The sequence below is a fragment of the Physella acuta genome, unplaced genomic scaffold, assembly GCF_028476545.2.
Source record: "Physella acuta isolate Inbredline_101_S28 unplaced genomic scaffold, ASM2847654v3 ptg001481l, whole genome shotgun sequence".
NCBI lineage: Eukaryota > Metazoa > Mollusca > Gastropoda > Physidae > Physella > Physella acuta.
Window position 1 is genome coordinate 59,900 of NW_026732996.1, and position 13,468 is coordinate 73,367.

At 34.6% G+C, this 13,468-nt stretch overlaps 1 protein-coding gene across 2 annotated transcripts in view; it reads left to right on the forward strand.

Annotated features, from left to right (window-relative positions):
* LOC131928303 (arf-GAP with GTPase, ANK repeat and PH domain-containing protein 1) overlaps window positions 1–13,468 on the forward strand; it is a 94,842-nt gene that overhangs the window by 9,005 nt on the left and 72,369 nt on the right. For both annotated transcript variants that reach the window (XM_059284290.1, XM_059284291.1), the window contains exons 2-4: window positions 6,623–6,681; window positions 7,791–7,878; window positions 7,963–8,048. In XM_059284290.1, the coding sequence (XP_059140273.1) occupies window positions 6,623–6,681; window positions 7,791–7,878; window positions 7,963–8,048 (233 nt within the window). The remainder of the gene's footprint in view (window positions 1–6,622; window positions 6,682–7,790; window positions 7,879–7,962; window positions 8,049–13,468) is intronic.

Sequence of the window (13,468 nt, forward strand, 5' to 3'; positions counted from 1 at the left end):
GGCCGAGAAAACAACAAAAACAAAACAACCCAATAACTTCTTAAAATGCGAAACTCTTTTTCGCCATCAAAAAAGGTCTTCTTAGCATGATGTCATGGCCACGAAGTATTTAGTATTTACAAGGTTAACGGCCGGTCACAAATTATGTACAGTGAAACTAACAGTGCAGTCTGCCTACTTGCAGTGAAGAAAAAAAAATCAATAGGCCTACACTAATAAAATTACTAATACTTTAATACAATAATACTGTCCACAATTTTACATTTTCTGCAAATGCTACAATTCAATTATAAATAAAATACTAGACTTAACAGTTCATTCTGCAAAAAAACTAAAATTTGTTGTTTCTATCTGACAACTAGCGTAACACTGACGTTATGTTACTAAAAATAGCAGAGAAAAATTGTCGCATGGTTACTAAGAGGGGATTTGGTTTTCGAAAAAAAGAAACAGCATTAATGTAATTAATCATGGTAAATATTCAAATATATATTAATCTAGGATCTGTCGGCACTTTTGCCCAGTGGTCGGTTGTTTTTTGTTGCAGTTTAGTTTTTCCTTAGAGTGCTCCATAAGAAATGCTTGTATTAATTAGAACTACATATCTTGCAAATTTTTCTGGCATTTTAAGGCATAGTATCCATTTCCTTAGCATCTCGCATTAAAATAATGTTGAGATTTTGCGAGATTAGCAGTTATTTCATTTGTTGTATGTAGGACCCCCCAAAAAAACTTAAAATCGGAAAAAACGGAGCGTGACGTTTCAGGGTCAGGTTCTGACTTCCGGTTTTGGTAAAGAGATGAACTATAGTAATGTGCGATGGAGGTAACAATTTTTAATAGTATTTACTAGTAGATATTAGGTCTTTTGGTTCATCTACTTTTGATTTCAATGTTTATATTATCCTCGTTTAGAAACCACTTTCTAAACTGGCTTCAATATCCAGTCCCGTGAGTACTCAGTTGTTAATGAGAATTTCATAGTTATCAATGAAGTGCAGTAACCGGAAGTGATCTTTATATTTAACAATGTGGATGATTATATATAACGGTATCCGATAATAGATTCTTCCATAAAATAGGTGTGTTGGGTTGTTTGTAGTATTGTAATCTCGACTAATTTTATGGTTAGAAATTAGAGTTAGGCGTATGGTAGGACCAGGGTGAGGGTTAAGGCTACTGACAGGGTTAGCATTGACATTAGCCAGCCATGTGTGTATTTAGTTAACTACCAGTAACCTAACACCCCCTTTTTACTTTCTCGTATATACGAAGTATAGAGAAAGTCTTGTAATCGTGCAAAAAAAAAAATCGAGATTTTTACAAATCTCGACGTTTTACATCTCACTGATACGGAAAAACATAATTTTGCAATCTTGTCCGTATGTCTGTGTGTCTGTCTGTCTGTCTGTGTGTGTGTAAACACGATTACTTGAGTACCGTTACAGCTAGGTTGATGAAATTTCATATATAAGTATTTTATCAAAATCGTAGATCCGTATCAACTTTTGAGCGATTTCCGATAATCGGAAGTGGTACTTTTCCTACTTTGAATTTTTCAAAAGCCTATAACTTGAGTACTATTTCAGATAGATAAATGAAATTTCACATGTAAGTAAAAGATCTAATTCTCTACCTTCTGTCAAATTTTGAGTAATTTCCATTGACCGTAAGTAGTAATTTACGCTATTTTCGATTTCTCAAAAAACGCATGTAAATTTATAAAGTACTAATAATATTGCGCACATTTTTTATGCACATTTTTTTGTGTGTTCGCTTGGTGCGCAATTCTTTTTTCTATGAGATTCTATTCTATTTTTACAAGCTTTTATTTAACTCACTTCCTCTGTCGACAGTCTGTCTGTCTAGACGGAAACGCAGGAGTGAAAATTCGGACAGTTCTACTTGACCGATACGATTCACAGTTGGCACGTGGGTCAAGACATGAAGACAATGCAATCTGAATCTAAATTTGACTTAATTGGATGCCTAATTAATTTTTTATGAATTAATTAAAATTTTGACCGAATTAGTAGGCATGTCTAGCCAACCACACCACACGCGTCATCACCTTCAATAGCTACGCCATCACGTAATGGCTGCGTTCAAAAACCATTGCGCGCCTACTGAACGTGATGTTCAGTAGGCGCGCAATGGTTTTTAGTCATGTAACTCTATTGTAAATAAAACATGTAAAGTACTGAAAAAAAATTCATAAAAAACGTTTTAATAACAAGCTTTTATGTAATGATGCACTAAAAAGTAGAAAATAAATTATAGACTACTATTTAAATAACTATAAAGAAAAGCGTGGGTGTCTTCCTTAACATTAGTAAAGGTATCCAATAGATACTAAAGTGACCCACGCTTTTCTTTATAGTTATTTAAATAGTAGTCTATAATTTATTTTCTACTTTTTAGTGCATCATTACATAAAAGCTTGTTATTAAAACGTTTTTTATGAATTTTTAAAAAAAGTTTAAGTAATTAAAAATCATGTTTATATTCCAAGTTATATAAGAATATTCGAGAAAGTTTAGGGAAGATCACTCCCGGTTTATTAAAGAAGATTCCAATATCAGACACCAGTGTAAAAATTCTCCCAAATATGTTAATGCTGGCTTAAAAAATGCACTCTTGACCTAATTTACGTTCTTTGTCGTACCCAAGGCATTAGATTGAAACTCGATCCTAATTAGCACGTGTTCGAGCTCAATAATTTACAAAAGGTGAATTGCATCAGAGCAAAATTTAAAATACAGTTTCAGCCTCTTATTGATCAAAATATATAATAAATTTTGTGCTAACTATATTGTTTTAGTGTTGTTTAAATTCGTCAGACATACAATGTAACTCGACACATGACGGCATCACTAGACGCCATTATTAAATAATCACTTTGTCGAAGAGGGGGTGGTGTTGGGGCGTAGTTTAGCTGTGTTTGTTTTATTAAAAACATATAGATTTAAGCAAAGACTTGATACAAACATGTTTTAGCGCCTATTTTTTAAAAACTAGACAAAATTCGATTAATTTATGTAGGTCTTTCGGTTCACAGCTTCTGTGTTTGTTTGTTTATATTATCTCACGGCGCTAACTCTGGAACTGGTGGCGCGGTTTTGTTTTCATTAAGGGGTAGAGGGATAAAACCAATGATTTTTAAGCCATCAATTTTAGTAATTTTAATTACCCATTTCTAATTAAGTCTGTTAATCAAAGAATAGTTAGGTGTACTTTGACCAAATTACTTTATGTATCTCACAAGCGGCACTTTAGTGAAGTAGCTCTTTTTATTCTTGTGTTAACGTGAACTTAAAATCAAATAACTTCTAAACTACGCTTTGTATGTTGTGGCCAGAAATATCACACCCCCCCCCCCCCCCACACATGAGGCCATCTTATTATAATCTTTTTGCGCGGGAAAATGTGTGCTACACCGAAATTCATTTATTTGGCTAGATTTATTCGTCATTTCGCGTCATATCTGATAATATAATGCATTGCGCTTTCCTCATTGATGATGTTTTTATAATTTCAGGGGTGCCACTTCTCCGGGATATCTCAGATTTCCGGATTCGAGAATCATATTTTTTTCCCTTTCCGGATTCGCAAGATTTGAGTTTGAAAATTACTGGGTTTACAATTTTTAAAAGAAAATTAAGATAATTGTAAGCTTGAAAATTTTGGCATTGTAAAAATCGTTTTTATCATCTAGACTCCCGTTAATGGCCCTTTCCGCGCATGCGGCGACGTTACATATACACGTCTGTATAAATCTAGAGTTAACATTGTTATGCTCTCACTTTCGTGGCCTTTGTCTATCCGACATCAGCAGACGTTTTAGTCACTGGGACCTTAGATGGTCTTCTAGGTCTATCCTAACTTACTGTAACCTCGCACTATAGTATAGTGGTGGATCTAGATCTGTAACTATTAACCAACAAGATTTCCTAATGCCAATGGGCTTTTTTATTACGTTCATGAAAAAAAACAAATAGCAAATGATATCACCAACAATCTCACGCGTGCACCATGGACCAAATAAAAATCGTCTGTTTCAGATGGGTGAGGCTGTTGATGGAATTTTTTTATGTCATTCATTGTGTGGCTGTCTGGCTATTAATGAAGATAAGGGGTTGAGGGTAAAATTTGCATTATTTACGTGACTTCATCAATGGGCTACCGCTAGGCTGTGTAATAAAAATCCTACTAAATCCTACCATTACTAGCTCACTAGCATCGCCGATCGTCTTTTTAAAAAAAAAAAAACGGAAAGATTTTGCTGCGATATAAAATATTTTTTTTTTGTATTTGGTATTACCAAAAGAAAAGAAAAAATTATTTAACCCTTTATTTACGGAATTATGTTCAGAATGAGATTTTTACTTAAACAATGTGTTACTATATTGCTTTTGGCACATTCAAAACATGTCGAAGGAAATTTCGTTTCATAAATTTGTAATAGCCCAAACAGATATTGGTACTTATAAGTACCGTCAGGAATCTAGGACATTTTTATTAATGTATTATTTTTAATTTAACCATTTAATGTCCCCTTTAATGTAAGGAGCATAACCAGGTATGAACAAGTGAACACTTTCACAAAATATTTTTTTCGTCTCAATGAAATTAATAATTAAGATACAAACTACCGCTTAATGTTGGAATTAAATCTGGCTTTCTAGCAGTATTAAATAGAATATAATAGAAGTACAGAATAAAAAATAAAAAATGTCAGAGTAATTTTAAAACAAACTATGACATATAAGCCACTTATCCTTGATGTCACTGTAACTGTCGAGCAATGAACTACATCCGAGACAGCGTGTACACCAATACATTTTCGGTATTGGTTCGATTTCAAATTTGTAATCTTGTAAACTGAGTGCCCAGCGTGTCAACTTAGCATTTGATAGTTTCTTGGTATTCAAAGCTTAAATGGGTGCATTATCTGTGCGTAATGCGTCTGCTAGATATTTGGTTAACATTCCCCCTCTATTACTGCGTAATTTCTTTCGGTCAGTGTCAATTTTCTGCTTACGTAAAGTACTGGGTGTAGGTGGCCTGCAAATTTTCGCATTAAACATGCTCCAATACTGACAGAGGATGCTTCTGTGCACAATGTGAAAGGCTTCTGGATGTCGGGTAGCTTTAGTATGGTGTCTGATGCGAAGGTTTGTTTCATCTGATTAAGGGCCGTGTCGCAGGTTTCAGTCCACTCTATCTTGTTCCGACCCCTTTTGTCCCCTGGCTCGTTGTTTAAGTTTTTTGTTTTTGTAAGGTTGGTAAGAGGTTCTATTAGTGTAGCAAAGTCTGGGATGAATTTCTGTAGTAGCTACACAATCCGATAAGGCTGCGAACTTCCTTTTTTTTATTTTGGTGTTTGTATAAGTAGTATCCTCTGCATCGTATCCTGCACTGGCTTCATGTGTCCCTGAGTTAGCATATGTACTAAGCACTGTATCTTGGTCATGCCCACCTCTACCTTGCTCGGTCTGGCCTAGTAGAGATCGTAGCTCTGCTATGTGTTCTTCCCAAGTGGCGTGAACATACATATGACATCTAGGTAAGAGATGACATCATCTCGTCCCACCAGCACTTTTCCCAATAACCTATTGAACGTAGCTGGAGCATTCATGAGCCCGAAGCTCATATAGCAGGGTTCGTACGCAGTCTGGAAAGTCTGGAAAAAGTCTTGAACTTAGAAAAGTGAATTTAAGACTTAAAGTCTGGAAAATCGCTAGTTTTTGGGCTGGATTTTTTAAAATTCTGTAATCTAGTTTTAGAAACAAAACTTCGATGTCCAAGTGTGGTCAGTGGCGTACTGAGGTCGGGTGTCACCCGGTGCTGCACTTAATGGTGTCGCCCCCCCCAGAGGCATAGCGACACTTCCCGGGTACAAACTTTCAACTTTCGATTTGCACCCCCCCTCAAACTTTCGATTTGCACCTCTTAAACACTATTTAACACTCGAATTAATCACTTAATTAAGTGGAATAATCATTTTTCTCTATATATTTTGCTATTTTTTGCCTTGGTGTCACCCCCTAAATGGTGTCACCGGTGCGGTCCACACCCCGCACCCCCTCGCTACGCCTCATTTGGGCTAGCATTCATGCCCCAGCTTGCCCTTTCATTTGCCTAAAAAAAGGCAAATTTAAAAACTTTGGACTTATTGACTAGACGTAAAAAATTGTTTTAGTCCAGCATAGTGTTATTGTGAAATTAAAGAGCAAATTGGACATTCTCCTAATGGCTCAACTTGTTCTCAAAATAGCAGGCCAAAATACAAACTACAGCACTTCAGACTTTATTCCCAAGATACACAGAAATAGACACAGACAGACAGATAACATCTATCTATCTATATATATATAAAATTCTCTTCATGGAGACCATAGAAAACACCATTCAGCTTAGCTACCACCCTTATCCCCACCTGTCAGGTGAGCTGTGGTTCACCTGAATGTTTACAATAGTACAGTCGTTCGAATAAGTGACGGCCATTAGGGGCTGATAATTTAGTTAAAGTTCTGTCATCACATTTCATTAAATTCATTTTACCCATTGCAGAAGATTTTGTATTCCCTAAAATATTCATTTATAATACATCTGTTTTCAGATTCTTTTGTTAACAGTCAAGAATGGACACTAAGTCGCTCAGTTCCAGATTTAAAGTTGGTTAGTGTAATAACATTTGTGTTAATTGTTTTTATGGTACTTATCTTATATTTATTTTATTGTTAAGTTTTAAAAAAGATGCCTGTGATTGTTATCCTGTGCTTATAATGCTCTAGAATCATTTTTTCACATGGTTTTTACGCCGAAGTATAGAGGAAGTATTGTGATCGCGCAAAAATTTGAAATAGACATTTTCACAAATCTCAACAACACCTCGCTGAGTCGGAAAAACATAGTTTTGCAATTTTGTCCATATGTCTGTGTGTGTATGCCTGTGAACACATTTTTACTTAGTTAACAATGTCAACTTGTGGGTTTGTGGCAAATCTTGTAACTCAATTTAGACTCATTTCTAATGCAGTAGTTTAATTCAAACTTTATAGATACATCTATTCAATGGCAAATCGTGAAAATCTTTTATTTTATTAGATAATAAATTAGTCATTAAAAATTAAACAGGTTATTTAGAGCCCTAGGCAAAACTTATGAAAATGCCCCCCCCCCCCCCCCCCCCCCCACCTCGGCTCATCTTTTACGATCTCCCCCCCATATTATCTTTTATGATCTCCCCCCATATTATATATATATGTGTGCGTGTGTATTAGAATATTATTTTAAAATTCTCTTTAGGATCTTGTGGTGCCAACAATTAATTTACTTTGAAAATCTAAATATCTCAGTGGCTTACAAGATTTCTAATTAAAAGTAGAGAAAACAAGACTTAGATCTTTCTTAGTGAGGGAGGTTGGGGGCGCATTTTCCCCAACGCGAATAGCTATATAGGCCTAATTTAAAGATGGGGCGCAAAATTGATAGTTCGTCCTGGGCACTTAAATGTAATCAAAAATATTATTATGTACTTTTTACTAATCGAGATTACACATTTTTGAGCCCCTCTATGGATAGCGCCCTAGGCGGCCGCCTAGTTCACCTTATAGGTAGCGCCGGCCCTGCTTGTCACATCTCTCATTATTTTATTTCATGGAAATCAAGAAAATCAAAACTTTGCCCAACATTAAAATTCTAGAACCAGATTTAATGCTAAATAGTGCTCTATTTTTTTGTTTTTTATTGAAATGTGTATTATCTGATGAACTTATTCCTTCTAGGGTATATTGGGAAGTGTTCAAAGTGGCAAGTCGGCTCTAGTACATCGATATCTTACTGGTTCCTATATGCAAGAGGAGTCACCTGAGGGTAAATTTTGGTTACTTATTAAGTATTTATTTATTTAAAAAAGTATTTTAAAATTTTAAATGAACTTATTTTTACTTATTTAAGGTGGTCGATTTAAGAAAGAGGTTATTATAGATGGACAAAGCTATCTACTTTTGATAAGAGATGAAGGCGGAACCCCTGAAATGCAGGTATTAAAATATTTTAGTTTGTATCAGGAGCGACTACATGTACACAGTAGCATAATAGAACACACTTCCACGGAATATGACAAAATTAAAGTGTATTAGTATAATTAGTTTGCATTTGCACAGTTTTCCAATTGTTCATTTTTCTGATAACCCTTATTATCATATCCATGGTCATCTGTGGTCAACCACACAACTAATTCATTATCATCATTTAACTTGATAATAAATTTATAACTATTAAATTAAGTAAAACGAGTCTACTTAATGAAAATTTCTACTAGTGGGCAACAAGAAAAAAGCACTTTTTGATAGCTTCTTTACTTCAAATTTTTATTTTGTTAGCAAAAATATTAATGACAACAAATACATCTAATCTGCAGAAAAGTAATGCAAAAACAAATAATAGTTTTTATAATCATTAAGTTCACATCTATTTATTACATCCACAAAAAATTGGAATGTCCACAGCATAATAAATTAAGTGTTTTAAAAGTATTTAAAAGTTCTATTTTGTTTTAAAATATTTTTTCTACATATGGTTATACAACAAACTGATTTATTCAGGGAAGTGACTATTCCAATTTTTAGCGGATGTCCTATTTTTCAGTTTCAGCTGCAATTTTCCTCCCCTACTTTAATTTCCTTCTAACTTTTCTGCCGATTTTTAATTTTGTCAGTTTTTTGCGATGTTTTAAGAATTCTGAAAAAAAATGGAAATGACCTCAATAAAAACAAAAAAAACAATATAGATATCAGATTTCGTTCAAGCTGATGATCGATTATGCTCATTCCATTTCATTTGGACAGAGATTTAATTTTTCTGCTTCTTTTCAGGTAATTCACTTTTTCTGTTATAGTAAATTTCTCCGCCGAAAAATATCAGAAATTCTCCAAGGAAAAAACACGTCATTGGCAACAAATTTCGATAAAAATAATTTCCACTGTTCATGTTTTGTCAGACAAAGAGGCTTGTTCATTTGGTCTATTTTATGGTAGAAGATTGTGCCAGGTTTAAAAAAAAGTAATATAATTTTTCCTTAATGTACATATTTTCCTACTAACAAAAAGGCTCCCCTTAAGTGATTTTTTTTCCCTATGCCAGCACAATTACATGTGTCTACACTGCTTTAGGACATTTACTCGGTTACTATATCTATGTCATTGAGGGGAGGGGGAAAGGGACTTGTTAGTCCACTATGTGTAAACTTACTGTGACAGTTTGAATGTGTTACGAGTTACAATTCACAGACACAACCACTTAATTTGACATACCATTTTTCATAGCGTGGATAAAATTTGTCGAATTAACATGTCATCTAGAGACAGCGTTTAGGCTACATCACTATACCAGTACAGCTTTTTAAGGATAGCCGAGATGTCTTTTTTTATGGAACTACTTTTTTTTTCCGTTTAAGAAAAATTGTCAGCAAAAAACAAAAACGATATATTTTTGCTGATTGTCGTCTGTTTCCAAATACAAAATAACAAAGGTGGAAAGTTTTTGTGCTGATCTATTTTGTTTTCTTTCTATTATGTATTCACAAAAAGCAAAGGTGAATAAAATTGAAGGATTATTATAAATATGAAACAGAAATGTGCAGATAAATGCACTGTACACATTAATTTTACTCAACTTACGGAAAGTTTCCTAACTATGTGACTCCATGACACTCACACTCACCAGTTTCTCATGGTCTTGCTGACTGTTAGATTTACAACACGAGACCACACAAGCACATTCTATATGCCCTGTTATTTAAATATCCAGTTTACATCGTCTTAGGTTTTGACACAAAATAACCCTAATATGATTTGGTTACACGATTTAACATGATTGTTTTCAAAGTTATGTTTAAAAGAAACCTTGAAAATGAAATACCATAAATTGTTTGAGAAATTAGCCTGTCACAGACATGCCTACCGTCCCGCCAAATTCGGAACCGTCCCGCTTTTTCACCTAAAAAATTAATTTGTTCCGTCATCCCGAAATTGACTCTGTTGGTTCCGATTTGTTTGAAAAAAAAAATTAATAAAGAAAGGTAATAAAGTAAATTGAAAAAATGTCAGGAAAAAGTGATTATCTCCCTTTGGCACACGTTTCTGTTTCCTAGTTTACTTACAATATTTACAAGTATCATCTTAATGCTAGATCTAGTTAGTAGTATATCTACTACTACTAGATCTAGAATTGTAACTAGATCTACTAGTAGATACTGAAATAGTGAATTCTGATCTATCTTGTAAGTTTAACTTAACTAGTAACTACTATTATGAAGAACTTAGTAAGAAGTAAGTAGGAGTTTTACTAGGTAGATCAAGGGTCTTTGCTCGTAACTTATATATTACATATGATGAAGCCTTCAGCATTTGTTATTCATATAGCCTAGAACATAGCAAGACACAAATAATCAAATCAATAATGTTATGTCAAAGCTATGATTTTTATTGGGGGGGGGGTCTCAGGTTATTGGTTAATTTATTTTTTAAAATGTAAGCTGACATTAAGCAGTATTAAGCAGTATTTAAATGTATCCTAGAGACTAGTTAAATAGGACTAGAAGCCTACTAATGTCATTAGAGTAATTTTTAATTATTTTTATTTCTGACTTAGTAAAGTTGCGTCCGCGAGTATGTTCCTCTTTTTGGCTTCAAATTCCTCTTTTTAGGCATAACTGTTCCTACTTTTGGCTGACAGTGGTAGGCATGTCTGCTGTCACAAATTTCTGCTTTTTTTTCTAAGGCAGATAATTACATCTCTGAATTGGACTTATACGCTACATTAAAATTATGTCCCAAGCGTGTAAAAAATTATTTGATTTTCTCTCATCAAAATGATACTGAATTTGAGGTATATAGTTGTTTTGAAATTTGGACATATTTTTTATGCTAATTATGGTGTGTTGCGAAAACGCGACATCCGGCACTAATGGACCTAACAGTAATTTAATTTTTTTTAGTCCGGGTCATTTTACTATTTTTACTGACATGTGTTTCTCTAAATATCTACGCACAAACAACAGAATATCACAAACTAAACATATTGACATGCAAGGAGATGTAGACTCACTTGTAAAAGTCATGAAAACTATAGTTTATTAGCTCAGGATTAGAGTTGCGTAACTCTGCTGCACCTGCTCACTTTATACCTCATGATTCTACTACACTACAGTAACACACTACACATGAAAGGACTTCCTCAATGTGTATAGTCTCAGTTGTCCCTGGTTACGCCCTTTTCGTGAGCTATTCAAGGTCAACTTATAAGGACCTATATTTATCATTTGACCTATATTTGCTATACACACAAAGCACGTGAACAAATACTGTCAAATAATGAAGTGTTCAGCCATTGTATATTCTTACATGCTCAATGCAGCTGCTGTGGGTCCCTAGTGTCACTGCTGTGTGTACTCAGTGACACTGGTGTGGTTACTCACTGCTATTGTTCATGGTACCCAATGTTTCCGATGTCAGTTCTTTGTGTTACGGCTGTTGTACTCAAATGATACTGCTATTGATTACCAATGACAGTGCTGTAGCTACATATTGTCACTGCTATGGGTTCTCAGTGCTGAAACAGTGAGTGGGTACTCAGTGCTGAAACAGTGAGTACTGAGTGTTGAAGCCATGTGTACTGAGTGCTGAAGCAATGGATACTCACTGTTGAAGCTGTGTTACTGCAGTCGGTTCTTGGTGTCACTTTTGTGGGTACACAGCGATGGAGCTGTTGGTAATTGATAATGTTGCTGTGGGTACTCAGCCTTAGCAGTGGGTACTCAGTATCACTGCTGTGGGTACTTAGTGCTGAAACTGCGGTTGCTCAGTGTCACTGATGTTGATACTCGGTGCTGAAGATGTGGGTACTCAATAACACTGCTGTCAGTACTAAATGCCTGTATAATGCCACTAATGTGGGTATTCAATAGCACTGCATGGAGTATTTTTGTCAGTACTCAACATGCTGTATTTATTACGAGGTGTAGGTCTACACTCAGTGTTATTATTGTCAAGGTCACTGTGAAGACCTATCTTTGGTGGTATCCATGATAGTGGCCCACCACCTCACTTCCTGTTGTCTATTTATTATTTTATGTTCTCCCAGAGGCTTAGCGACCCTTCCCGGCGCCCGGGGACAAACTTTCGATTTGCACACCCCCCCCCCCCCCTCGAACTTTTCATTTGCACCCCCCCTCAAATTTTCAATTTGGCGCCCCCCTCGCTACGCCTCTGTGTTCTCCTAATATTTTACAATGCTTTTTCAAAGCTATATTAGTTATATTGAAGGCCTACCCAGCAATCCTCCCTCTAAGGGGGAAAAGCTAGTGTGCAAAATGTATTTTCTGTGTGCGCTGTTCTAAAAGTCTTATATAAGGATATATTTATTTTACAAAATAACTGCGCGGCAGTTATATGAAATATAACCGGATGTTTATTCGGTAACAGTATTTTAACCTGAAATGGAAATTTAACAGAAAAAAATTGCCAGAAATATTTCCAAAAATTTAAACAATAAAAAAATCCAAAAGCTATATTTTAAAATTGGAAACTGACATTCTGGAAATTTAACCAGAATCGAAATTCAACTGGGAACAAAACTTTCCGGAGAAGGAAATTTGATCGGGAAATTTAATCAGAAATGGAATTTTTAACCAAAATCCTAACTTAAACACTTTATATTTTACTTTTTATTGTATATCTACATACACTTCAAATGTTAGATAAATAAATTAGGCGTTTAATTTGTGTCTATTATCAATGACTTAATAATCTTTGTTTATGTTCTATATTTAATTATATTATTTATTCTACAATGAGTGACGTCATTCATTTTTGTGTATGAATGATACTTTATCTGGTAACCTTGATCTACACGTATTTACTGCATGTTCATACTAAATCTAGTCATAGATCATACCTTGCACTTAAGCTCACCCCAGATAAAGGTCATATTTGTAGATAAAAGTAAAGATTCCTCTTTAGACCTAACGATCCATTGGGCAGATGAAGTAGAGTTCATATGTTTCTTGACCTCAGCTTATAAAAGGATAAAGTGGTCAGCACTATGCCCAGCCTCCTTTACTTTCCCTAATGTTCTAAAAATGTATAGTATACATGTCGCTAGTGTAAGCGCAGTGTCAGACAGGAAGAAATATAGAAATACAGACAGACAGAATAGTGAAATTATTTATATTTAACCATTAATTTACACAATAACATTGTGAGACTGCGATAAATTTGATCTAAAAAAAATTCCTATTATTTTCATGGTCTGGTCACAGCGCAGATTTATTGTATGAACAGATTTATGCTTTGAAAAGGAAGTGATATTAGAAAGCATGGCTCAAAGCATCAGTTTTGCATGATTATATTCTTATGCTGGCACAATTTCATTGTTTTAACTTTATTTATTTAAATTAATT